Source organism: Haliotis asinina, chromosome 1 (genome assembly GCF_037392515.1).
Source record: "Haliotis asinina isolate JCU_RB_2024 chromosome 1, JCU_Hal_asi_v2, whole genome shotgun sequence".
In the NCBI taxonomy this organism is placed as follows: domain Eukaryota; kingdom Metazoa; phylum Mollusca; class Gastropoda; order Lepetellida; family Haliotidae; genus Haliotis; species Haliotis asinina.
Window position 1 is genome coordinate 50,150,815 of NC_090280.1, and position 26,533 is coordinate 50,177,347.

At 41.6% G+C, this 26,533-nt stretch overlaps 2 protein-coding genes across 2 annotated transcripts; one reads left to right on the top strand and one right to left on the bottom strand.

The window, feature by feature from the left end:
* Positions 1-1,595: 1,595 nt before the first annotated feature.
* LOC137279884 (cytochrome P450 2J5-like) lies at positions 1,596-10,442 on the bottom strand. Its single transcript, XM_067811845.1, has 8 exons — positions 10,002-10,442; positions 8,391-8,616; positions 7,131-7,257; positions 6,402-6,558; positions 5,566-5,702; positions 4,781-4,877; positions 3,678-3,881; positions 1,596-2,953 (listed from the first exon to the last, which is right to left on the bottom strand). The coding sequence occupies exons 1-8, from the start codon at positions 10,336-10,338 to the stop codon at positions 2,778-2,780; spliced, it is 1,461 nt and encodes a 486-aa protein (XP_067667946.1). The 5' UTR covers positions 10,339-10,442; the 3' UTR covers positions 1,596-2,777.
* An 8,213-nt stretch (positions 10,443-18,655) lies between these two features.
* Positions 18,656-25,927, top strand: LOC137279900 (cytochrome P450 2J6-like). Its single transcript, XM_067811846.1, has 8 exons — positions 18,656-19,041; positions 19,858-20,083; positions 20,702-20,831; positions 21,653-21,803; positions 22,091-22,224; positions 22,717-22,813; positions 24,174-24,380; positions 24,731-25,927. The coding sequence occupies exons 1-8, from the start codon at positions 18,717-18,719 to the stop codon at positions 24,904-24,906; spliced, it is 1,446 nt and encodes a 481-aa protein (XP_067667947.1). The 5' UTR covers positions 18,656-18,716; the 3' UTR covers positions 24,907-25,927.
* The last annotated feature ends 606 nt before the right edge of the window (positions 25,928-26,533 follow it).

Below are 26,533 nucleotides of genomic sequence, written 5' to 3' on the forward strand. Positions count from 1 at the left end.
AATGAAAGAAATAAGAAGAGGAATAAAAGAAAGAAGTACATATGTGAATGAATGAAAGAATAAATGATACACCGCGGCCTTCCCTCCCAAAACATGTTAAAGAACGCAAAAGTATCGCGAGAACACGTGTTAACATCAGCTGTCCTTTTGAAAAATCTACTTTGAGACATTTTCGTTTACATTAATAATTAATTCAGATATCTTATTGCATGTTGAGAATGGAATGGACATTAACAAACTGTTAACTGACACTGTCACACTGCCCTCAAAAATAAAGTGTAAAACTGTCACAAAGCGTTCTAAAACACCTTTCCAGTTTTGTCAAATAATAACATCAACAAAAAAGAAAGAAGTTATGGAACTATAACCCTCAAGCATCAATGGCAACTCAGATCAGATCGGCAATATGTCATATTTTTCACACACACCTCAAATACACCCTAACATTTTGTTGTAGATTATGGAACTATATCACTATTACTTGCAAACACATTTCACCTGATAGTATATTCCACTCATAAGAATTACAGGTGTATGTGAAAGATGTTTTGAAGAAATAACTAGAAACACTCAAACAATGACGTGTGGCATTTCAATGGCGGATCAGAACAGATCGGCGAAATATCACATTTTTCACTCACCTCAATTACACCCTAACAATTTTTTAAGTCACAAAACTGTCATTATTACTTGCAAATACCTTTCCACTAAAGGTATGTTTTACTTCTAAAAAATAAACGAATGTGTGAAAGAAGTTTTTATCGGCACAACTTGGTCTATCTCCGCGGGACCCGGGAAGGTCCCGGGGTAGAATAGGTCTTCAGCAACCCATGCTTGCCATAAATGGCGACTATGCTTGTCGTAAGAGGCGACTAAAGGGATCGGGTGGTCAGGCTCGCTGACTTGGTGGACACATGTCATCGGTTCCCAGATTGCGCAGATCGATGCTCATGTTGTTGATCACTGGATTGTCTGGTCCAGATTCGATTATTTACAGACCGCCGCCATATAGCTGAAATATTGCTGAGTGCGGCGTAAAACTAAACTCACTCACTATATTCGCTGTGAATCGAGAATAGAAGCCAGTGAGCTATAGCATACCGACTTGAAACTTTACTACAAACCTAATGTCCTAATACCAATTATTTGCCTTAAATTGAAGTGACAAAATAGTTAACCTATCTTCTACATTTAGTTATTATAACACTCAGCGAACTTAGTCAGCTGTGGAAAACAAACCGGGTTCAATCATAAATACTACGCTGCCACCATATCGGCTACACTGGTTACGTAACGACCCGAGACATACGTTCCGCGGCTTTTCGAGGAGTCTCTTTTCCCCCTCTATATAGGCTTCCTGATTATAGTGACGGGGTGTGCCTTTGTCAGGTGATTGTCAACAAGTCCGAACTGGCGAAACAAGGCCACCGTTTGACATCTCAGTGTCGAGAAATCGTCCTAACTTTGTACAGATGGCTCAATGTTTTCTATTTGGGCTTTTAGGCAGCCAGCAGCAGTCTCATTAGGGCAATAATTTTATGATACTTCAACCCCCTTTGAGGATGCTGGTATTAACAATCACAAGAAAAGTCAGCTTCATGGATGTCGACTTCTTTATTTGTGGATAACACAACGTTTCGGAGCATCTGCTTGCTCCTTCATCAGGTGGTGGCTGAGTCAAAATAAACATGACACATTATTCCCGTGTATATGTCGTCAAGAACAGTCCACAAAGAGCTTTGATACCATGCTCGAGTAACTTGTACCATCCTATGTTGAAGGCCTTTGATGTATCCAGGAACGCAACATGGACTTTCTCCTTTCCCTCGTGATTATTGCCTCTTTAAGGTTGATAGATCTGTGAAAGGTAGACAACTGAAACGATTTGTCATTCGTTGTCCGTTAGCAATTTTGTCAGTTTGATTTAATCCAGTCGAGACAGGAGCACCATGTAAAACACCTTGGACAACGCAGGTGGAGAGTGATACGCCATGGTAAGAGTTTGGGACTTTCCTTGATTTATTATAACCTTTGATCAGAGTCCAGGACGCTTTTGCACCAGATTCAATGAAGATGTTCTAGATGGTTGTGAAGTGAAACATCAAACCGGACAAAATTAGTCTTTGAATGACCGTGGCCAAAGAGACACTCATTCGTTTTCTTGCATGGGAAATTCAGTAAGTGCTGTTGATGGACACGGTCACATTTTGCAGATATTTCCTGAGAATTAATTTGAGAAAAGCTTTCCAACTTCTTCCGTGTATTACTGTCACGGTGTGGGATTGTATTATCCGAATGTGTGAATACATCCCTCTCAAAGATCTACTGTTGATACCCGACCCCTTCAGGTGACCACGAATGGTAATGAGGTCCAGCTCTATACAATACCCAACACAAATCGTGCATCATTACAAACTGAATATATTATGAAAACAATGAGATTATGTTCAACATACTAGATATTCTCTATACAATATCTCAACCAAATCGTGCATCATTACAAACTGGATATATCATGAAAACAATGAAATTATTTTCACAACATACTACATATTCTCTATACAATATCACAACCAAATCGTGCATCATTACAAACTGAATATATTATGAAAATAATAAAGTCAAGTCCACAACACACTATATATTCTCTAATACCTCACATAAATCGTGCATATTTACAAACTGAATAAATTATACTAACAACTAAGTCAAGTTCACTGCATACTACAGTTTCAAACTGAATATTTTATAAAATTCGTTTCCTGGCATTGTCTGTACTAGCGTTTGGTAGCCACTACTTCAAAAGGCCTTGGATATCGCGTTAATCCAGTCATTCCTTCCAGATTCAAAGTCGCCCCTTCTACTTTCCTGAATGTGAACCGTTGTAGAAGATTTGCAAAGAAGAGAAACAGTTCCGTCTTGGCGAGAGTTTCACCAGCACACACACGCGGCCCTGTGGGGAGCAGAATATACCACTTTTTGAATCACCATCCACAAGAAGGTCTTATGTCATGTCGTTACATTACATCACACGGCAAGCAATTCAAGAAAGCAAAGACAGGATGTTACTTGATTACCAACACAGAAGGGCGTGATTGTCTGATGTATGTAAGCCATGCAATTTGCTCACCAACACAGAAGGGCGTGATTGTATGATATTTGCTGGATTACTTGTTCACCAACACAAAAGGACATGACTGTCGAATGTATGTAAGCCGTGCTACTTGTTCACCAACACATAAGTGCGTGATTGAATTAAATATGCCTGATTACTTGTTCACCAACACATTAGTGCGTGATTGCATGATATATGCCTGATTACTTGGTCACCTACACATAAGTGCGTGATTGCATGATATGTGCCGGAATACTTGTTCACCAACACAAAAGAGCGTGGTTGTCTGATGTATGTAAGCCATGTTGGATGCTTACCTGATTACAAATGTATGTCTGTACAATAAGTGCTATTGCATGTTTACCAGAAGGAAAATGGTACAGTACTATAGCGTATTAAGGAATGTAGCATGTTTACTTGTGGCAAAGAAGAGACTGAATAATATGCAGTGTTAGATGTTCACGACGAGAAAATAGGGTGATTGTATGAAGAGCAAGTATACATGTACATACATACTATCGTAAAATGGATCCGTGTAACTTTTGCAATGTTACAAATATACCTGCAGAAAAGGGCATGAAATATTCCCCTCTGTGGACCTTCCCGTCCTTCAGGAATCTGCATGGGTTGAAAGTCCCGGGGTTTGGCCACAGCTTTGGATCATGGTGAACGGACAGCAAGTTGACGAGGACGATGGATTCCCGGGGGATGTCGAATCCCCCGAGGGTGGTGTCTTGTAGTGTGGCGTGAGGAACGGACAGAGGAGCTGTGGGTGCAGTCAAATACGACAATATGATGGCAGGGGGCACAAAAGGTGGCAAGAGCGGCTTGCTAAGACGGGTTGAGCAACTGTATGTGATTAGGATATGAACGTGATGTTGTCCAGACTTTCATTCACTGAACCCCATAGCCAACAATCAAAATGAAAGTCCAGTAATGGGTTCCCATACCTTTGCCACTCCCTTGTGTAACTGGCAAGGTATAGTACTACAAATTGGGATTTCCTGAAAAAACGTATCCTACCATACAGGATACGTTACATTTCACTACCTTCTCAAGGCATTCAGTGTTCAAGACCACCCTTACCTGTATTACGTGTTCTCTGTATCTCACACAGTGTAGCTTCAACAAAGGTCACTCTTACTTATGGTAGATATTCTCTGCATCTCACTCAGTGTAGCTTCAACAAAGGTCACACTTACCCAAGGTAGATATTCTCTGTATATCACCCAGTGTAGCTGCATCAAAGGTCACACTTACCTATGATAGATGTTCTCTCTACCTCACTAAGTAAAGCTTCAGCAAAGGTCACACTTACTTATGGTAGATATTCTCTGTATCTCACTCAGTGAAGCTTCAACAAAGGTGACACTTACCTATGGTAGATATTCTCTGTATCTCACACAGTGTAGCTTCAACAAAGGTCACACTTACCTATGATAGATATTCTCTATATCTCACACAGTGTATCTGCAACAAAGGTGACACTTACCTATGGTAGATATTCTCTGTATCTCACTCAGTGTAGCTGCAACAAAGGTCACACTTTCCCAGGGTAGATATTCTCTGTATCTCACACAGTGTAGCTTCAACAAGGTGACACTTACCCAGGGTAGATATTCTCTGTATCTCACACAGTGTAGCTTCAACAAAGGTCACACTTACCTATGGTAGATATTCTCTGTATCTCACACAGTGTAGCTTCAACATATGGCAATTTGAATCTATCTTGGAACTGCACCATTCTTCCAGGACCGATGACCTGCAGCCGAACATTAGTATACTAACAGTTTCCAGGTTGTATATTCCCATGAAAATTTGGTTAGATATGTAAAAGAAATCGCTATAATTGTTAGGGCATGTGATCAATACTAAACCTCTGCCATGAGTACGTCACAGACAGCGTGGGAATAACCGTCAGCTGACAGAAATGTACCTTTATTGACCGTAACTGTAACAATCAGATTGTCTGAGATGACCTAAAGAAAAGCTGCATCTGTCTGTCTGTCTGTTTGTCCGTCCGACCGCCCTGCCATCTATCTATCTATTTGTCTCTCTGTCTATCTGTCTGTCTGACTATCTATCTATCTATCTATCTATCTATCTACATTCGTATACATACATGATACAATGGTACAATGGTGGATGTGTCACAGTGCTAAGTGTGTGACAAGGGTAGATGTACGATAGTGCAGGGGTGGACAGAGGTGAATGTGTGATAGTGCTACGTTGTTGACAATGGTGGAAAAGTGACAGTTAATTGTGACAGAGAGAGAAGACATTGAAAGACAGACATTGGTGGGCGACTGAGTCTACATTACTGAGCGAGAGAGACACACAGAGAGAGACAGAGAGAGAGGGGGAGAGGGAGAGAGAGAGAGAGAGAGACAGAGACACTGGTGGGTAATAGTAAGTCGAAGGTTGCGTGGTTGGATGGCGCGTGTGCTCACCTCCTCCATTTCTCGTTGACAGCGGGCCTGGATGTCAGGGTAGGCAATCATGTACAGGATGGCCCAGTTCAACGTCGTGGAGGACGTCTCCGTGCCGGCCATGAATAGGTCCATTACTACCCGGAGGAAATTTCTGACTGGAAGCAAACAGAAGGCAATACAAAGACAGTTCACAGTGCATTTGTTACGGCTTACAGAGAAAAGAGACACAATCGCTGTGTTGCATAGACCGGCTGGAATCTTGCAATACCCAATTCAAATGTTGTCATACACAGACCCACATGCTATTCTTCAATACACAACTCCAAAGTTGTGATACACAGACCGGCTGTACTTTTGCATTACACAAATCCACAGTTGTGATACACAGACAAAGTGCAAGCCTTCAAAATCTTACTCCAACGCTGTGATGTACAGACAAACTGGAATCCTGCAATACCCTGCTCCAAACCTGCGATATACAGACCTACTGCAATTCAACAACAACCAATTCCAAAGCTGTGATCTGTAGACAAAATGCAATCCTGCGGTACCCAGCTCCAGAGTTGTACTACACAGACCGACTAAAATCCTGCAATGTCCAACCCCACGACTGGGTATATTGCATGATTCCCTTACCGTTATTCAATCGTTGATGTGTGCATTTCATGGTTTCTTTACTGTTATCTAATTGTTGATGTGCATATTACATGATTTCTTTACTGTTATTCAATTGTTGACGTGTATATTACATGGTGTCTTTACTGTTATATAAATGTTGGTGTGTACATCGCGTGATTTCTTCGTAGACCAGACAAACAGGTGAAGAAGTCACCACAGAGACAACGCAGACCTACGTGTGTATGACGCGTCAGTGCCTTCATCACGGAACTTAATGAACATGTCGATGAAGTCTCGAATGTTGTCGCGGTCGTAACTCGATTCATGGTCCGAAACGATGTCGCTGACAAACTGGGCCAGGCGGTCGAGTGCGTCAATGTTGTCCTGAAAATCCTGTACAGGGTAAACAGATATTCAGAAAATTTAGAGTTACTCATTAGTCGCTCACACACACGATCACAGAATCGCTCACAGACAAAATAAAAAAATCGCTCACAGACTCGATCACAAAGTCACTCGCAGACACGATCACAGAATCACTCACAGACACGATCACAGACACGCTCACAGATTCGCTATTTCAGACCCACTCACAGACTCACTCACTGACTGGCTCACAGATACGACCGCAGTCTCGACCATTGACTCACTCGTAGACTTTCTCACAAACTCACTCGGAGTTTATTACAGAGTTGCTCATATACTCGATCACAAACCCGCTCATACCACACTCGTTCAAGGACTCGATCCCAAGCATGCCAACAGTCTCGACATAGATGCAATGATTTAATCGCGAACCCCCTCACGTGAAAGTATGTTAAGCACCACTGGCTTGAAAAAAAACTAACTCATCCACTAAATCACTCAAAGTCTTCAATCAACCATTCATTTATTCAGGCAATCATTCATCACTTAAAGTCACTCGACGTAAATACACAAACCGCGTCTAAAGCACAAACACCAACCTTATTGAAAGGGGGAACAAATCTTAATATCGGGAACGCATTGCAGATTTGGAGCATTCCTGGCCGACGGAAGATATCGTTCAACAACTGCAACATTTTCTGGAACTGCTTATCCTCATATTCAAACCTGAAGACAGAACATTGTCACAAGGTACACTAACAGATACCCGTCCAACAGATTTACTTATAGGTTGGTATCAGCCTACAGTGACAGGTACCCGTGCATCAGGATAAATGATATGTATCACTCTGCTCTAACTCACATGGACTTATAGGTATAAATCTACAGTAACAGGTACCCCTGGAACAGTCTAACTTGTACGTATCAATCTACGCTAAAAGGTACCCTTGCAATAGGCTAAAGGATATGTAGGATATATACTGGACAAAATAAGTTAGATATATTAGTACTTTTATTTCATCAGTGTGTCAATGAATAAATGGTATATTATTCATAATTTCTTAAACTGATATATATCCCTAACTATTTGTGTCCAGTATAGGTACTTACCGTCATACTGCTCATGTCTACTCGTTTTACAAGATAAATAGTAGGAAGGAAATAATCCTGAACTCGTGTAGAAGGATGTATATTCTGTAGGTAGCAATTTACAGACTTCATGTTCTTGTGTTTCACGATTAGCAGGATAAAAGGTAGGCAGTTATCTACGGCTCCCGTTTACACCTTTAGCAGTGATCAGTAGTAGGTAGCTATCTACTGTTAACGTTTACACGTTTGGCAGGGTAAATAGTAGGTTGATAGCATGTTCTGCTTCTATTCACTCGTGTAACAGGACAAATATTCGGGAAGTAGCAACTTTTTTATGTTGTATTTACACGTGTAAGAGGATATATAGTAGGCAGGTAGCAAATCATCTCTTATTAACTGTCTTAAGAGGATAAATAGAAGCCAGGTAGCTCTGACATCTGGGCGTTTGAATCAAACATGGTGTCGTTGTGTTTCAGGACCCTTGGAGTTCGTTGTTTTGGACAAAGTCTCATTTCACTCAGCACATATTGAATCAGTTACTCCACTGCAAGTTCTAAGACATTGTCCCATGAAGCACGTACAAGCTGCACTTACCTTAGAGTATAAACTACACCGCATTTAAGTTCATATATGACTGTCAAATTTTAGGGTGTTCCCATACTGATTGTATGTAGTATAGTAGGCTGGGAACCACATACAGGTACCCTCGTGCAACAGGCTCTTAAGTTCTCTGATATTTATCTACTTCAAGTCCAAGACTCGGTGGTTACCTTGAACCAAAGATGATATTGCAGATGATGTTAGAAGTGGCCATGGCGAGGTATTTGTGGACTGCTGTTGGTATTTCCCCATTGTCAGACAGAACTCCCACAATAACGTTTACTTCATCGTGCACTTTCTCTTCTATTGACAACTTCCCCATACCAAAGTCTCTCATGGCATGGAGACTCATCCGCCGCAGATCTTTCCACTGTTGGCCATTGCTTAAGATGACACCTGAAATAATGTATCTGGCAAATTAAGGGAAAATACTTGTGTATGTTAGAAAATATCACAGTCCTCAAAACAGTTAATAGAAAGGAGAATTTGAATGTAAGCTATGTGCAGTTGATGTAAGAGTTCTCTCCTTCACTCATACGGATATTTAATGACATTGGTGGACGAGTTGCGGGTTGTCTTTAACTTGATTGAACGTTATAAACAGTCCTACGAGTGAAGAACGCTGAGGTTTGACTCACGATATATTTAAGATACTATGAAGTGTCCAGCTACGATAACTAGCAGTCACTTTGAGGACACAACATTGCAGCCTTTTAGGCAGTGCCTTGCCGCAGGTGCTCGACGAATACTAGTGTGTGTGTCAGTGTTTACAATAACACTCCCCTTATATTTGATGTGATGAAGATGTAAGTCAGTGTTTACCACAATCAGACTACAGTCTCACTTTAACGACTGTATATGCAAATTCACCATAGTGAAATTCAGTTCATTGTTTCGCTGACCTCAGTAAAAACGAACCCACATAACACTGACCTTGAGTGTTCAACTGTCACGTTTGTCACGCACGTATTGTATGTCTGTTAATACGGAGAGTTTAAGTACAGCGGACTGAGATTCTAACCTTGCCAGTGTCAAAGGTAACTCTCCTCAAACTGCTTGTATGTGTGTAGACGTATGCTGGAGGTAACTGTTACACATACTGACCCTGAAATCAGTTGTACGTACTCAACTTGGAAGCAGTTGTACCTACTCACTCTGAAATCATTTGTACCTACTCGTTCTGAAATTAGTTATACCTACTCACTCTGAAATCAGTGATACCTGCTCATCCTGAAATGAGTTGTACCTACTCACCCTGAAATCGCTTATGCCTACTCACCCTGAAATGTGTTGTACCTACTCACCCTGAAATCAGTTGAGTCTACTCATCCTGAAATCATTGATACCAACGCACATTTGTACGTAGTCACCCTGAAATCAGTTATTCGTACTCACCATGAAATCAGTGATATCTACTCACCCTGAAATCAGTTGTGTCTACTCATCCTGAAATGTGTTGCACCTACCCACCTTGAAAGCAGTGGTACCTACGCACCTTGAAATGAGTTATGCCTAGTCACCCTGAAATCAGTTTCACCTACGCGCCCTGCAGTGAGCTGTGCCTACTCATTCTGAAATCAGTGATACCTACGCACCCTAAAATCAGTTATGTCTTCTCAACCTGAAATGACTTGTACCTACTCAACCTGAAATCATTGGTACCTACTCACCCTGAAATCAGTTGTATCTGCTCACCCCGATATCAGTTATACCCATACATTATGCAATGTGTAACTACTCGGTTACAGATACCCACCCTGAACATCATCACACTTACTCACCCGTTCCTATTTTTTGGGAGAGCAGCAGGTAGCTGGGTCTGTCGCTGAAGACATCAGCTCGCTTCGCGAGCACCTCCTGAATCCTGGTATAGCCATTAACGACCACTATGTGCAGCTTGCCGAACGTCAGGCTGAAGATGTCGCCTAGCTGTTGAGCATGTTGCATGAAGACCTCGGGTAGCTTGCCTCGGTTTGTCCTCAGCAGACGAACGTGACCCACAACGGGCAACCCTCGAGGTGAGGGGGGTGGGTTGTTACGGCGAGTCACCAGATTGTAGATTATGACAAATGCAAGAATAAACACTACTAGTGTAGAAAGATCCAGGGCAGCCAACATGTCTGCTGTCACGATTCAAGACACACACTACATTTAGTCAAAGCGCGTCATGTAATATGCTCACTGGGGGCAATGACCTGACCTCCAATGTAAGAGGGGTGTCCCGAAAGTTTCCGGCCTCACAATGAACGGATAGCACAAACTCAACACAACTCGTCGTGTCTTCCAAACAGTATCTTCTCATGTGCTTGACATGCCAGACATGAAATCCAAGTGCAATAATGTTCTATGTATAGCTGTCAAATATCATGACCCTCTTAAGATCGACAGAACCGAATGCATGGCTGTTATGAATTATCTTCATTTACGAAACTACGCAAATGCAAATCCATCATGACAAGACATTTTAGGTTACCTCCATTGGCGTAAACTTTGTATTCTTTGACAAACATGTTGTTGACTTGATAAGCCATTTCTTCACCGACTACATAAGAGGACATTATCAACGTTCAGAATTTATGAATAAAAAACCAACAACATTGAAAAAACTCCATACTAAGGACTTCATAGACAACAATCAGAGATTAAGTCGGTGAATTGTATCTATGGAATACATATCTATATATGCACTGCACATCTTTGAGTAACTTCTACCCACTATATATGATTCTCAAGAGACAATGACAACCTCTAAGCTTGAAGACTGAAAGAACTTACAATATAGCCACGTCTGACTAATCAACGTGATTCATGAGATTAATACATCTTTTTGCCAAGAAAACTAGCCAATTTCTGAAAGGAAAACAAAATGGAGAATTTGTCAAATCATCATTTTAATAAACTATATTCTGGCTTTAACTGACAAAGAAAATCATCTGAAGACACACCGAGAAGAAAGTTAGTTCTTTTGAAATAAACTGTCTATGAAAAGTAATACTGATCATTAATAGCTTACAATAAACATTAACAGACGAAGAACCTTAAAGAAGATTTCTGAAAGGTCGAATATGTACCTATTAGTTCTAATGTGTAATGGCAAACAAACACACATTAGGAGAGTCACAAAACTAAAAGTTAGTTCTTTTAAAAGAAATATTAATTAAGTTCATTAACGACTAACACAAATACATTATGAGTCAAGAATGTTTTCAGTAAAAGATACTTTTCGAAAAGAAATAAATGATAGCTAGATGTGAATAATATAAAATGTACAATAAGAAAGGCTTTTATCAGCTACATATTACACTGAGTAAATGGAAGCTGCTGACATCACGAAAGCTTTGGAATCAAGGCCAGGCGCTCACATTTCCCGGGGGATACTCTACTCCAGTCCGGTGAACGTTTACATGATCTTCTAACCTGAGAACACAAGGCAGATGGTGCACCTGAACAGTAGACAGCCTGTAAATCATACCACGGCTCACAGACAGTCAGCGTTTCCACGTTGTGGGTATGCTGAGGGCAGGAATGCTCCAAATGAAGTAGTCAGACATTTTGGTGTCCATCGAAACACGATCTCATCTCTGCTTAGACGTTTTCAACATGGAACATGGGAACACAAGGCACTTTCCTCGGACCGACATTCCTCGGATTCAGCTGAAACATTCCGAGGCAGATCTTTCAGTGTGACATCAGCTGTCAAATGAAATCAGCTCCCTGACTCTTTCAAGCACTCTGACATTCTTTCATCATTCAAAGCCTACCTATCCGTTCAGAGGTATCTCCGACGTAACAGCTATCTCTTTGCAGATGGAAGTATTACTCATGTATTAAATAGGAATATCATCAGAACATAACTCCAGATTCAAAGACAGGTGAACAGTCTATTTTGTCAAGTCACCATGAGCAGCAACGCAGGCTTCATTTCGGCGGGACATGCTACTGATCAAAGAAGTTCGAAGGTCGTGGTCCATGTCTTCCCAATTTCGGACCACCTCTTCTTTCATTTCAGCAATATTTGTCAGATTTTTCCTTTTGACGCTTTCCTACACAAACATTTTATATTGGATTTAGGTCAGGGCTCTAGCTTGGTTAACCTAATAATGTCTTATTTGGGGTCCAAATCCAGGCCTGTGAATGCTTTGAACGATGTTTTCGGTCGTTGTCCGGCTGGAAAATAAAACAATCCCATAGAACACGTGAGCAGATGGACTTAAATGTCCCTGGATAATATCTGTGTACCGCTCACTGTTCAAAGTCCCTTCAAATACACAAATCCATTTTGCAATACTTTTCAAAACATGATAAACAGTGGACAAAGGGAAGCCAACTCTACTTGAAATCACTTGAACTGATCGGATGTTGTTGATATAATACTCTAAAATCAACTTCCTCTTCTCTAAATCATCCATATTAAGGGTCACTAAAATTGTTGTCTGCTAGCAGGTGAAAAAAGGGTGGGGATAACGTTTCACTGACTAATGAAAAGGAATTAAAGATGTTTACCTTGAATGAAACAACGCACTTGATCGAGGGTCAAGGTTAGTTATACTAGAAATCCAATTAAACATATTCATAAAATTCTCAAAAATTTCTGGTCATACTATACAAACAAAAGATCTGGCAAGTTCGATGGCCACATGTAAACGGAAACGTACTGAGGTCATTTATACGCTAAGGTAAATGAAGTTTTTATTGAGTTTAATGGGTACTTTACACGACATGTTAGAGCATGCAGTGACTCAGCTGGTTCAATATTTCGTTCAGTCTGAGTGAAATGAAACATTGTCAGAAACAGAAAAGAACTAAAAAAAAACAAGGGTGCTGAAGCACATCAGTAGCATGTTTGGCTCAGACGCCAAAACACAACAGGCTAGTGCATGTCCAAAACAGACTTCTCATTAGTGAGATGAAATATGCAGCGCATAGGGTTCGGGTGATTCTGGCAAAGTCAGGCAGGTAAGACACGAGGCAGAGAGTGAATGGGACATTCCTCAGGAAACACTTCCTAGTCGAAACTATGTCACCAAGAACTGAAAACTCCCCAACTGCTGCCTTCTACATTACCCAGAGTGTCAGAAGGGCTGTACTCCCGGTGGAAAACTCGGGCACTCTCCTGATCTACGGCAAGAGTTCTGGAGGTACCAAACCAGTGGCACTGCATATGAGCCTATTCCACAGAAGTTTAAAAGAAACCCATTATTTTCATGACGCCCTGGGCGTGTTCAGGATCCTACCATTGATGGAACTCGTTGTCGAAGCCACATGCATGGCTAAGACGATAGTACAGGTTGTACAGCTTGACCTGATCAATTGATTACTAAACCATTGCTTGAACGTGTCACAGCTGGTTGGGTCTATTATAGTGACGGGGTGTGCCTTTGTCAGGTGATTGTCAACATGTCCGAACTGCCGAAACAAGGCCACCGTTTGACATCTCAGTGTCGAGAAATTGTCAGCAATGTCCTAACTTTGTACAGAAGGCTTAATGTTTTCTATTTGGGTTTTTAGGCAGCCAGCTGCTGTAGTGAATGGATTCTGAAAGTAACTGACTTTACCTTGTAAAGTTAGTAAACCAAACTAGATATCTTAAGGCTGTAAAAACAATTCAGTTAAAACATGGAATTATTGTACATTTCAGAATAGTTTCCGGGACAGGTTCTGTAACAGTTCCATGTATGCATGTATCGCACGAACGCAACAATAACAGCATTCTCTGCTCTCTGATAATGACGTTATCTCGACCAGCCGTTTGACCTCCCGGGTCATGCATATGTAGAGTAGCTCAGGTCAAGGCCATGACATCACGTCTTTCACGATATGCGATTTGTGGCAAGGAAGAGCATCCACTGGCAAAGTGTTGGACTGTATTATATGGGCATTTACATTGAGCTATAGTCCATCCCATCTACATGCATATGTGAAATCTAAAAGCGCTTCGTTTTCCCCCTCGATCACTGAATGTTTCAGTCTCAACAACACATCGTATTTTCAATCTCAACTATCTTAGGGATCATACAACTCTTGCTTTCACTTTTCCCCCATTCGGACACATAGTCACAGTACTTTTAAATTTCAACTAACAACAATACCCCCTTTGAGGACAGAGGTACTAACAATCACAAGAAGAGTCAGCTTTATGGATGTCAATTTTGTCAGTTTGATGTAGTCCAGTCGAGACAGGGGCGCCATGTAAAACACCTTGGACAACGCAGGGGGAACGTGATACACCACGGTAAGAGTTTGGGACTTTCTTTGATTTATTATCACCAGGACGCTTTTTCACCAGATTCAGTGAAGATATGTAGATGGTTGTGAAGTGAAACATCAAAGTTCAGCCACCATATTTCTGGTGCTCGTACAAGATCACGCCAGCACCATTAGCCTTATTGTTTATCAGCTTTGCACACTCGGTGCCTTCCAAGTTATGAATTTCATTGGCTGTGGACCACGTTCTTCCCAGCGTCTAGCACGTATCTCCTCAACTAGGGATTCTATCTGAAAGGAGAATTGAAATTGTCTCAGAGAGGCAGACAGACAGACAGATTTTATTCAGACACACAGATTCTGTTCGGTAATATTGGCCAACCGTCCCATGTTACAATTGTTACAACGCGTTTGTTGTCACGTGGTAAAAAGTAGAAACGCTATAAGACACTGTTTCAAACATGTTTTGAAAATACGCATTTGAATGTGGAGGAAATGTGTAGTTACTGGGTGTATCACTCACAGCCCGGCCATTCACAATATGTACATTAAGCTGCATACATATACTCTGAAAAGCACTAGGGGGTCTGCATTCGTTTTTATTTACGATTAAAAATATTTCGCAGATTTATCGTAGTCAATCAATGTTGATATCATGGAATGTTTTGAGAGTGCATCACCTTTTGCACTTCCTCACAACGATAGTTGTTTGGAATGCAGTCGCTTTTGATGATTGGTGTATGGCATGTAATTTGCATGTATACAATTTTCATTTTAAAACAAACGACTAGAAACAAACACTAACACATGTTTGATGAAAGATGAGTGTCAAAATTCATGTTCTAAGTGATTTCTCGACCTTGAGAAAACTTCAAACTCAAGAATGGGACCCCATGCACGTGTATGGGGCTACTGCGCTGTGCACGTGCATATCATTCGTTGTGTTTAGGGGTGGTAATAGAGGGAAATGGTGGTGCGTTCACAAGATGTCTGTCCTTGAAACGTTTGTTAACGTTTACACTTCCTATCCATATTGAAAGTTCACTATCCCCTATTTTTTTAAATGTATATTTCAAGCAAATCAGCTGTCTTATACTGAAAGTCGCAGGGGAGATAATCAACAAATTCAACAATCAGATAATCAAGTTCGTTACTAGCCCTAGCGTTAAAATTCCCACATAGAATATATTTGGTTTGTTCGCCATAGTCACATATACTTTGCAATAAATTTTAAACGACCCTCTAATGTATCAATTCCAATTTCTTCCTGTTCATATATATTGGTGATCCTTCAGGATGATCCCACGGAAATCCCCTAAGAACAGGATTCGTACAATATAAGTTGTTCACTGGTCACGAGGGGGTCATGGGCTCATGTGCCCTCGAGGTTTGTTTATGTTCCCCGAGCCAGCAGGGTGACGGGAACATAAACAAACCTCGAGGGTACATGAGCCCCTGGACCCCGAGGGGTCCTCCAGAATGCATGTATGCTAACCGCTAAGCATCACACGCATGTATATCGTAACAAGTAAAAATGTTATCCAAAACAGATTTGGAATATTAACACATGGTTTCCAACAAGCAGAAAGTATCAAAGTTTTGGAGAAATGTTACAATGTCTTGGCAAATTATTTTAGACCAATTTAGTCCATTTACACTCCAAACACATATTGTGTTAACAACTGGTTTTGCCTTGTGTTCGTGTGTCTTAACATCGAGGCCATGACCGGTGTTCTATGCGTGCTGTGTCTGCGACTGCGCATACGAATCCACATTATCTTCATTAGATGGACTGAGTGAATCACTAACGTTCCGGCCTGTGCCAGTTTCTTCGTTGTCCTATTTGTCCATCAGCGTCATCGTTCAGCACAAGCACTTTGTCATCAAAAACAAGTTTATCATAGCTTGGGTATGCTATCTTACCACTGTCACGGGCATGCTTCATGAACGGAAAAAGACTTGTATCTGACTTGGCGCACTCTGTCAGTGTAATTGTGATCTTTAATACCCTTTAGGATTTTACACGCGTTTTCCATCACTGCAGCCGTGTCCTTATAAAATGAAAATTTGGCGATCAAGGCTCGAGTCCCAGACTTGGTATAAAGCCTTTCAGTTGCAATATCGTCTGATGTTTCCATTTTCAGACTTTTTTTCATGTCTCTAGCACATTGTTCGCATTCCTCCCATGACCCCGAACGTTTATCTGTCAGCCCATGGAATATTAAGTTACATCTCCCGGACTGGGCTTCCATCTTATCATTTCTTACTTCTAACTCACTAAGACGCTGTTTTAGTGAAAGATGTTTCAGTCTGAACTGTTTGGAGCCTTTCTTTAAATTCACGCGTGAACTGATCAAATTTTGTATGTATAGGAGAAAACACGCCTCCGAGGTTTTGATAGACAATGCGGAAGGGGAGGAATTTCCCGACCCCGATGGTTTTGCATTGTCTACCGAAACCGAGGAGAAGTGTTTTTTCTAAGATATACACCGTCAATGATGAGTAGAAGATCATTTAATGAAGCTACATAACAATAACTAAAGCGCGCGTAAAATCAATCTCATGACAATAACTATAAGTAGGTAATTTAACACATTCACCTACGTCGGCCCTGTGACCGTAGAGCGCCAGTCTGCGGATGAGAAAAATTGCGGTACTAATCCCGCGTCGGATTTTTTTGTATTGTGACTTTAATCTTGAACGATACTTTTCAATTGACTTGAAACGCTCATGTATCATTTGAATGTTGATGTTCATATAAAGGTATGAAAAGTTAACCCTGGGAAGCGGTCTTACTAACGAAAAGTAAAACTGTCCCTCCAAAACAATAGCCTCAAATGCGATTATTCGGGGAAAACACGAGATGACCTTCAGTCTGTAATATATAGTGGGAAGCACACTTTAGGTTCATATTAAGGGAGGTAATTTGGGTCTGGATACCTTTCAATAGTATGGCGAGGTCTGCAAGTGGGACAGAAGAGTCTTTATCAGTGTCGGTAGGTACAGAGTATTGCCCTGATACGTTTTGTGATGGTAGCCTTGTCTGCATTCGGTCCTGTGTGGTTGCCCTGTTTCAGTCTTTGGCAACATATACATCTTGAAAGTGATTAGCCCAAGCATAGAATATAGTTTCTAGATCACTGTGCACAGTCCCTTGATACAATATCGGAAAAAGTGGTGACTTGTATTCCCCTCTGACTGACCACACAAAAGGTCCGGATATCTAGGTCATGGATTGTTCGAGTTCTAAGAATGTCTGTGAGATATGATTATCACTTGCTTGCCTCATCAGCTTCTCGAACTCCGATTTTGCTGCCTTGTATTCCCTGCGGGACCTGGTTGCAGAGACACGAGGTCTGTCATCAGCAAATCAAACACAACGCTTAGCAGTCATGTAATTATGATAATAATTCACAACCTTGTTCCAGTATGGGTTCAGGAATGCCCTGAATGATTTCTGTGGTAGTGTCTCTCTTCTGGCATGCAAAACAGCACTTGTTGGTGAAAGGCAAGACCTTTTCATGTACAAATGCTCACAAGGAGGAGTTGACTGCAGGATTAGACTCGTTAGATTATAGCCTTGTAATATAATAGTACTAGTGTAAAGATAATGTTATGCCGCTTTGGGTAAGAGAAGGCACATCTGCCTCGACGTAGAGACTGTGAACAGGAAATTCGAAAAGATCCAAGACAAAGTCCTGGACCTTGGTGTGGACAGAACCAAGAACTGAAAGCATCGTGTTAGACGTTGCGCTAAATAGATAGAGTGTTAGATAGAGAGTTTAATATTAGATTGAGGATACTGCGTTAACTTGATAAAACGTCGTGTTAGATACAAAGAGTTTTGTTAGATAAAAAATGCGCCTCGTGTTAGAGAGTCTCGTCAAACGGTATTTTTATTTGGATTGACTACAGGTAGCATCCCGTATGCATTCTATTAAGAGTGGGCCGGATATTATACACAAGGTGGGAGGACACTGGGACAAGGACTGACCATGTGGCACAAGGCCACTGTTATCACATGACTCCATGTTTATGAATCCCTGCATGAACACACAATGTAATTGCTAACTGTTGCTGGGTTATTGCTTCTATCTTTCATTACATTAACATGAGGAGACGGAACAAGCTGATGACACTGGACACAATTAACTCGTCAACATAACAGGCATAGAGTGACTTGACTCCCCTGAGTGTGGGCAGTGTGTAGAAGTCCACGTGATGCGTAGCAAGTACATGTAGAGAGGGGCCTGCTGCAGGTTCATTTGGCTGTCGACAGTTGCGGGGACAGCATGGATGTTGTACTGTTTGTTTTCTTCCTTGTATTCTCTGTCTGCCTGTTGTACACTCATGCTTCTAGAGACAAGCGGAGGCTGCCACCAGGGCCTTATTCCATTCCGTTGATTGGCAATGTGATTCAGTTGCTGCTCAACCGGGAGAACCTGCAGCCGCTGTTTGAGCGCCTACACAAGCAGCACGGAAATGTATTCCGCCTCCACTTGGGCAATAAGTTGCTGGTCGTGGTCAAAGGCTTCGACGCGAACCACGAGGCTCTGGTGCAGAGAGGGCTTGTGATGACGGGGAAGCCGTCATTGTTTCCTCGTCAGCGCAACACAGGTGAGATACAAACGTTGTTTATCTTATCTTATTGTTGTCACACCACGCAAGTAAACAGAGATATAAACTCGTCTCACATATATTGCTGACGTCATTCTTATTGTTGTGACATATAGATCAGTGCCTGTGTAAGACTGAAAACAAATCCGCGCTGAAAAGGTACCGTGTTCAATACGTTACGGGGGTTAATTTTTCAACAGCTGCCAGCTGATTATTCATTGTTGAAAAAAGTCCCCTGGCGTTGAAAAGTGAGTCCGGTTGTTAATGCAATGTTGAAAAAGTACCCGCAGGGTTTTCAATCTTACATCGACATTACGTAGTTTCAAATAAAGTGTTTTACACAGACCAGCGTCTGGTCTGTCACTGGTATCACAGCATCGTCACTCACATCACATAGTCGTCACAGATATTCTACTGTCGTCACTCATATCCTACTGTCGTTATTCAAATGTTAGTGTGGTTACTCCCAGTGTTGTCATTGATATCACGGTGCCCTTACTGATGTCACAATGTCGTCACCGATATCCTGGTATCGTTATTGATAACACTGTGCCATCACTGATATCACATTGTGGTCACTGATATCTTAGAGGCGTGTCATGTCCAAGTATCAGCATTGTTATTACAGTCTTGCCACTCATATGGCAGTGTCGTCACTGATATCCTAGTGCCATCACTGATGGCACAGTGTGGGAACTAATGCCCTAGTATGATCAGTGGTATCCTATTGTGTATGCCGGAAGTGCGTATTTTGTGTACAGATGTGATATTTGTGCATGTGTTTATACTCTATGCAGGTGTGTATGTGATATGCAGGTGTGATATTCAGTCATGGTACTCCATGGCGAAATGGGAGGAGGCTCACTCTTCGAGGGCTCCGAGACTTTGGAGTGGGAAAAGCATTACTTGACACTAACATGACGGAAGAAATGAGTCACATCCTTGAGTATCTGTCTGCCAATGAAGGAAGCCCCATTAGTCTACGGACGTTCATCCGCCAGGCGTCACTCAACGTATCAAGCAGCTTGGTTTTCGGTCACAGGTGCGATAGGAACACGTGTTAGTCTGTAGAACATTCCTGATAGATGTAAACTGTCACGTGTTCTTTTGTAGAATACGTAGGATGAGTAAATTGACACGTGTTCATTTATGTAACAACTAAAACAGATGTAAGTAGACACGTGTTATTTTGTAGTTTCCTCTCTCGTCAAGAAGGGTTAGGAAAACCTTTGTTGGACGCATTAACACGAAACCTGTGTTGTCCACTGCAGGAATTACTCAAATTGAAAAGACCCGTGAAGGTCCCGGGGTAGAATAGGCCTTCAGCAACCCATGCTTGCCATAAAAGGTGACTATGCTTGTCGTAAGAGGCGACTAACGGGATCGGATGGTCAGACTAGCTGACTTGGTTTACACATGTCATCGGTTCCCCATTGCGCAGATCGATGCTCATGTTGTTGATCACTGGATTGTCTGGTCCAGACTCGATTATTTACAGACCGTCGCCATATAGCTGGAATATTGCTAAGTGCGACGTAAAACTAAACTCACTCACTCACTCACTAAAATTGAAATCGACTTCACGGAATGAGATTGAGTGAGCTGTGACACAAATGATTTGACATCCTCCATCTTCCTTATCAGCAGTGTATTATTGCAGGTTCGACTACAAAGACGGCAAGTTTCAGTCCATGTTGGAGCTACTCGTACAGATGTTTGCGTTTGCTGAAAATTGGAAACTCCCATTTATGACGTTTTTGGGACTGCGCAATCTGCCTTCCGTCAGAGAGGTGAGTGAGAGTTAAAGTTGACGTCATCTGCCTTCCGTCAGACAGGTAAGTGAGAGTTAACGACATCAGTCAGCGCTAACAGATGGGATCGAATCCTATTATCAGCTGACATCAGTCAGCGCTAACAGATGGCATCGATTTCTACTATCAGCTGACATCAGTCAGTACTAACAGATGGCATCGAATTCTACTATCAGCTGACATCAGTCAGAACTAACAGATGGGATCGAATCCTACTATCAGATCGACATCAGTCAGTACTAACAGATGGGATCGAATCCTACTATCAGATCGACATCAGTCAGTACTAACAGATGGCATCGAATCCTACTGTCAGCTGACATCACTCAGTACTAACAGATGGAATCGAATCCAACTATCAGATCGACATCAGTCAGTACTAACAGATGGGATCGAATTCTACTATCAGATCGACATCAGTCAGTACTAACAGATGGCATCGAATCCTACTGTCAGCTGACATCACTCAGTACTAACAGATGGAATCGAATCCAACTATCAGATCGACAGCAGTCAGTACTAACAGATGGGATGGCCTGCAAGATTCAGTCCAAAGTCCGATTCTGGTTCCTAATCATTGATGACACAGTTTCCAACTATACACGAATAATGCTACAATTACATAGACTCCTCTCCGGCTCGCACATTCCGAGTCTAATAGATGGAAAAAATCAGTGATGGACAATGTTAATGTAACGAATCACCTAGTGGGGGTCTCTGGGGCTTCTCAATGTCTGTGTATGGTGCTTCATTTATTTCGTGAGGTTTTGAGGTAAGATTACTGTTTTTGTTTACTTCAGAACGTGAAGCAGTTTATGTGGGGATTCATCAATGTGTTCGCTATGATCAAGGCTGCCGTCAAGGAACGCGAGTCAACATTCGACGCGTCAGATGTCCGAGATTTTCTTGACACGATGATCATCCAGAAACAAGAGAATTCACTGCCTTACAGTAAGTGTATCCCGGCTTCACATTATGTGTATGTGTACATTGACAAGCAGTGCCATAGAGATTTGTTAACTGTTGACGTGGAGTGTCACGCAGATTTGTTTACTGTTGGCATCGGTATCACAGAGATTTGTTTATTGTTGGCACAGAGTGTTATGATTCGAAGGCAATATGTTCTGCCGTCATGATTCCAGGGCAGAGAGCTCTGTCGTCGTCATTCGATGGGAGTATGTTTTGTTTTCATGCCTCTAGGGTGTGTCAAGTGGTACAGTTTCACCTGGTGTTTGTAGGCGAGTCCGTTCCTATCCTGATGGACGTGTTGGTGGGATCCGTTGGGACATTCTCCGCCACCCTGGACTGGTTCCTGCTGTACATGGTGCGGAATCCTGATGAGCAGGCTCGGTGTCAGGAGCAGATTGATCACGTGAGCGAGTCAGCCATTATCCTGCAATGGTTAGCGCGACAGTAGAACGGTTGCGTTAGACACAATCATGACAGTCTACACACCTGTGGCACATATATAAGTGGCTGTCTTCAGGGCGTCAGGGGAGTTCTGGTCAGGGAGCAGCATCACAACTCAGTAGCACCAGAGACAAATACACTCGCAAACCAATGCCCAACTAGCATATACATATCACCACATCAGTATGGCCCCTCGTGACATCCATACAGGAATATATAATTTTCCAAAGCATTTTTAACCAGATAGACTGCATCTCCGAGTTGATGCACCCGTTGCTGACTGAGCAAGAATCTGAGTCAATTTATATTGGAGGTTAGAGGTTAAAGGTTAAAATGACGCCTACGCTGCACGCGAAGGACCGTGTTACAATACGCTCATAGTACTTCTACACTCTATCTTACATTCAACAATTTTTGGGGGAAGCTTTACTCTAAGTACACCTGCTGTTTACAGATGGTGGGGAGAGGTCGCCCTGTGAGACTGTCAGACCGAGCAAGTCTACCCTATGTAGAAGCCACGGTTGCAGAGGTGCAAAGGTTGGGCAGTGTTGGTAGGTTGATGCATGTGACTTCTTCTTCATCAGAAGAGATGTAGAGGTCTTGTCCACGATACATCCCACTAAAATGTAAAAAATCTTTTTGACTTGTCAACAATATTTTCCGTTGATTTGCTACAGCATCCCGTGAAAGCGATTATATATTCCTTCCACGTGCTCTTGCAATTATCACGTTACGCATTTAAACGTCACACAACATAAACAACTCAAAACGTTAAAAAAGTAAATGCAGCCATTGCTGACAAAATCAGTAATATATATGGTAACAACAATTCCAACCAATGCCTTCTCATTAGCAGCCTTCCCGTTCATCTTGCAAAAAATTGTCTCATATAAATGCTATCTGTTTTCCCTGTTACCACTGTTACCATTTGGACGTTAACAATAACATTTTCAGTCGAAGTATCTCCGCTGACGCTGACGTAGTGACAGTGCCGTTGTGACAGTATTGTCCTGACGATGTTACTCTTACTAACCCATTCTTGTTGTAAGAGGCGACTGATATGATCGGAGGTCTGGCTGGCTGACTTGGCTGACACGCCGTCGCATCGATACTCATGATGTCAATCCCTGGATTGTATCGTTCAGATTCTATTATTATAAAAGAGTGCCAAAATAGTTCAGATTTAGTGCGAACAATAATCTTGCTTGTTTAATTGTTAAGAATCTGGCCTATCCAGTTTAAGTGAGCACTTAAGGCGATGTGAAAGTTAACTTTCGTTCTCCATTAAATGTGCGGTCTTTCAACATTTGACCATCACGTCGATAGGTTTTACGTTATTCGCATGCTTGTATCCAGGGTTCTAGGCTACAGTCAAAGGAACATAGCTGTACAATGGACAGTAAGCAGTAGAAGTACACCACAGGAATAGAATATACAGATAGTGTTAAACATGTGATTGTCTTGTGGCTATTGCTAGTTCATAGGAAAAAACAGCAACCCCTCACAAAATGAATACAAGAAAATAAAATAAGAAATAAATAATAATAATAATAATAATAATAAAACAGTAACAAATAACCCAGCATTTCCGAGCATTTCACCCACGACCCGTCAACCACACCGCACACCTAGATCTAGATTGAATTAAACATCTTCTATTGTACCAAAATTGCTGCTAAGCAAGGAATGGTCATATTTCCCATGCACTGTAAAATCAGACTAGTTTCATACCTTGAGCTCACATGTATTGCAATTAACCTGGTTCCCCTGGAGAACTGTAACCTGTTTCCTCCTTACCACCATCTGCTGGATGATTCATGAATGTCAGGTAAAACCGTTGGGAAAAAGTAGAACGAAGCGTCACAATATCACAATTTGGCAACATTTTAATAAACGATTCCCTGCTTTCAGTTTCATTTACATTGCGCCAGAACCTAGAGGAGACGACTATTAATGGATATACAATTCCCAAAGATACAACGGTACTGTGCAACCTCCAGTCGTGCCACACAGACAATAAGTATTGGCCGGATCCTCACACGTTCAGGCCAGAGCGATTCCTGGACTCGGAAGGGCGCTTCAACAGAAAACAGTTGGCATTTCTTCCCTTCTCAGCAGGTGAGGAATGTCCTTTAAAACACAGATTTTATGCAAAAATTCCCGCTGGTAGGTGGTGAATCCCCTTTAAAACGCAGCTTTCATACAAAAGGTCGGTGGGTACATTTACTACTGTTTACACACGGGCGACGAATTCCCTTTGAAAGTTTTCAAAGAAAAGGTCTGAAGGATACACACATACATGGTTAAAGACAGGAGGTCAATCCCAGCTTTCACCGACAAGGTCCAATGTGAGATCCTCTGCCTATTTTTCAGACCCTTGTCAGATCGTCGACATTATGTTTTAACCCATATAAGGACTTTCACCTGGACATTGATATGTGTAAGACTGTGTAACTATTGTTCTGCAGGTCCACGTCAATGCGTTGGGGAGATCCTGGCCAAGGACCAGCTCTTCGTCTTCACTGTGACCCTCCTGCAACATTTCAAATTCTCAAGGCCAGAAGGAGAGGTTTTGGACGACCAGCAGACTTTCATCTCGGCTCGCTGTGCAAGACCATTCAAGATAGTTGCTACCAAGAGATAATCTCAATCACCCATCCCACCATAACCGATTGACACATCACAGTGACAGTTTTGCTGTGACGGTGTTGTACGGACGCTGATGTAAAATGATTGTTGTTGTGACGGTGTTGTAATGACATTGTCGTTGTAACAGTGTTGTACTGACGCTAATGGTATGTCAGAGTCGTTGTGACATTGGTGTCCTGACCCTCATGTAAACACAGTGTCGTTTTGACAGTGTCGTACTGACATTGATGTAATGACAGTTTGTGACAGTGTCGTTGTGACAGTGTTCTACTGACGCTGATATAATGCTAGCGTTGTTTTGACAGTGTTATACTGACGCTGATGTAATGACAGCTTTGTTGTGACAGTGTTGTACTGACGCTGACGTAAAGAAAGTGTCGCTGTGACGTTGCTGTACTGACGCTGATGTAATGACAGTGTCGTTTTGTCGGTGTTGTACTGACGCTGATGTAATGACAGCTTTGTTGTGACAGTGTTGTACTGACGCTGACGTAAAGAAAGTGTCGCTGTGACGTTGTTGTACTGACGCTGATGTAATGACAGTGTCGTTTTGTCGGTGTTGTACTGACTCTGATGTAATGACAGTGTCATTGTGACAGTGTTGTACTGACGCTGATGTAATGGCAGTGTCGTTTTGTTGGTGTTGTACTGACGCTGATGTAATGACAGTGTTGTTGTGACAGTGTTGTACTGTTAATTGTGTACTGACTGCGATGTAACACTTATGGTATTCAAATAATAGCATTGTACCATAGGTGTACAGGCGATGTTGTTCTGACAGACTGACAATTTTCCCTTTATGTGAGTTCGATGCTGATTATGGTATGGAGATTTTATGCATTGAGAACAGAAAGACTTTTGTAATTGATACAGGGATACCTTTTTCGGAGATCTGCACACCTTTCACATACAAATAATACATGGTGCTCATCTTCGAGAACTTCTAAATTACAACTTGTTCTCATAGGAATGTTTTCATTAGTACATTTTATCTCAATAAAGTAACTTTAAACGAACGCAATTATACAATAAGTAATTTACAGAACGTGTGAATCTAGAACTTATCACTTACTGCTCTACATGTACAGTTCAGGCTGTAATAGTGATGTGAAACTCGAGTAATTCTTTGAAAATAGGGATTTACATGTGAGTCATGTCAGACAATGCAATATACATCAGTGACTATTTGTGTAAAAGTACTGACACACACGTGTACGTTCTCTTCATCTTGCGCTATGTTAACATAAGAAACACCAGTTGTGAAAAGTAACTGGCGGGCATCTGAAACCCATGTATGTTTACCATTTTTATCAAGGCTTTTGAGGCACAAACTAGGCAACCTAAATATCTAAAACAAATCTTATGTCCATCTAAATATTCACAAGATACAAACACGGTCAGTGTAACAAATTGTCACAATCTTCGATGTGGAACTTTACATAACCGAATACTACACATTTACAATCAAAACCAACATGAACTGCCACAGCAATAATGTTACAGATGTTTTAACATGTGCAGGATGTGATGAACATTATATTGGAGAAACTGAAATGGAACTTACGGACCGAGTCACTGTACACAGACAGCAAATTCGAGATCCGGATGTGCGATTATACATG

Bases quoted from the DNA above. Each gene is read 5' to 3' on its own strand.
- LOC137279884 (XM_067811845.1), bottom strand. From the start codon at position 10,338: ATGTTGGCTGCCCTGGATCTTTCTACACTAGTAGTGTTTATTCTTGCA. The intron at 6,559-7,130 runs GTTGGTGTTTGT...TACCCTGTACAG, and splicing joins TTGTTCCCCCTTTCAATAAG to GATTTTCAGGACAACATTGA. The intron at 2,954-3,677 runs GTATATTTGTAA...TGCTCCCCACAG, and splicing joins TTTCATGCCCTTTTCTGCAG to GGCCGCGTGTGTGTGCTGGT.
- LOC137279900 (XM_067811846.1), top strand. From the start codon at position 18,717: ATGGATGTTGTACTGTTTGTTTTCTTCCTTGTATTCTCTGTCTGCCTG. The intron at 22,814-24,173 runs GTAGGTTGATGC...CCCTGCTTTCAG, and splicing joins GCAAAGGTTGGGCAGTGTTG to TTTCATTTACATTGCGCCAG. The intron at 24,381-24,730 runs GTGAGGAATGTC...ATTGTTCTGCAG, and splicing joins ATTTCTTCCCTTCTCAGCAG to GTCCACGTCAATGCGTTGGG.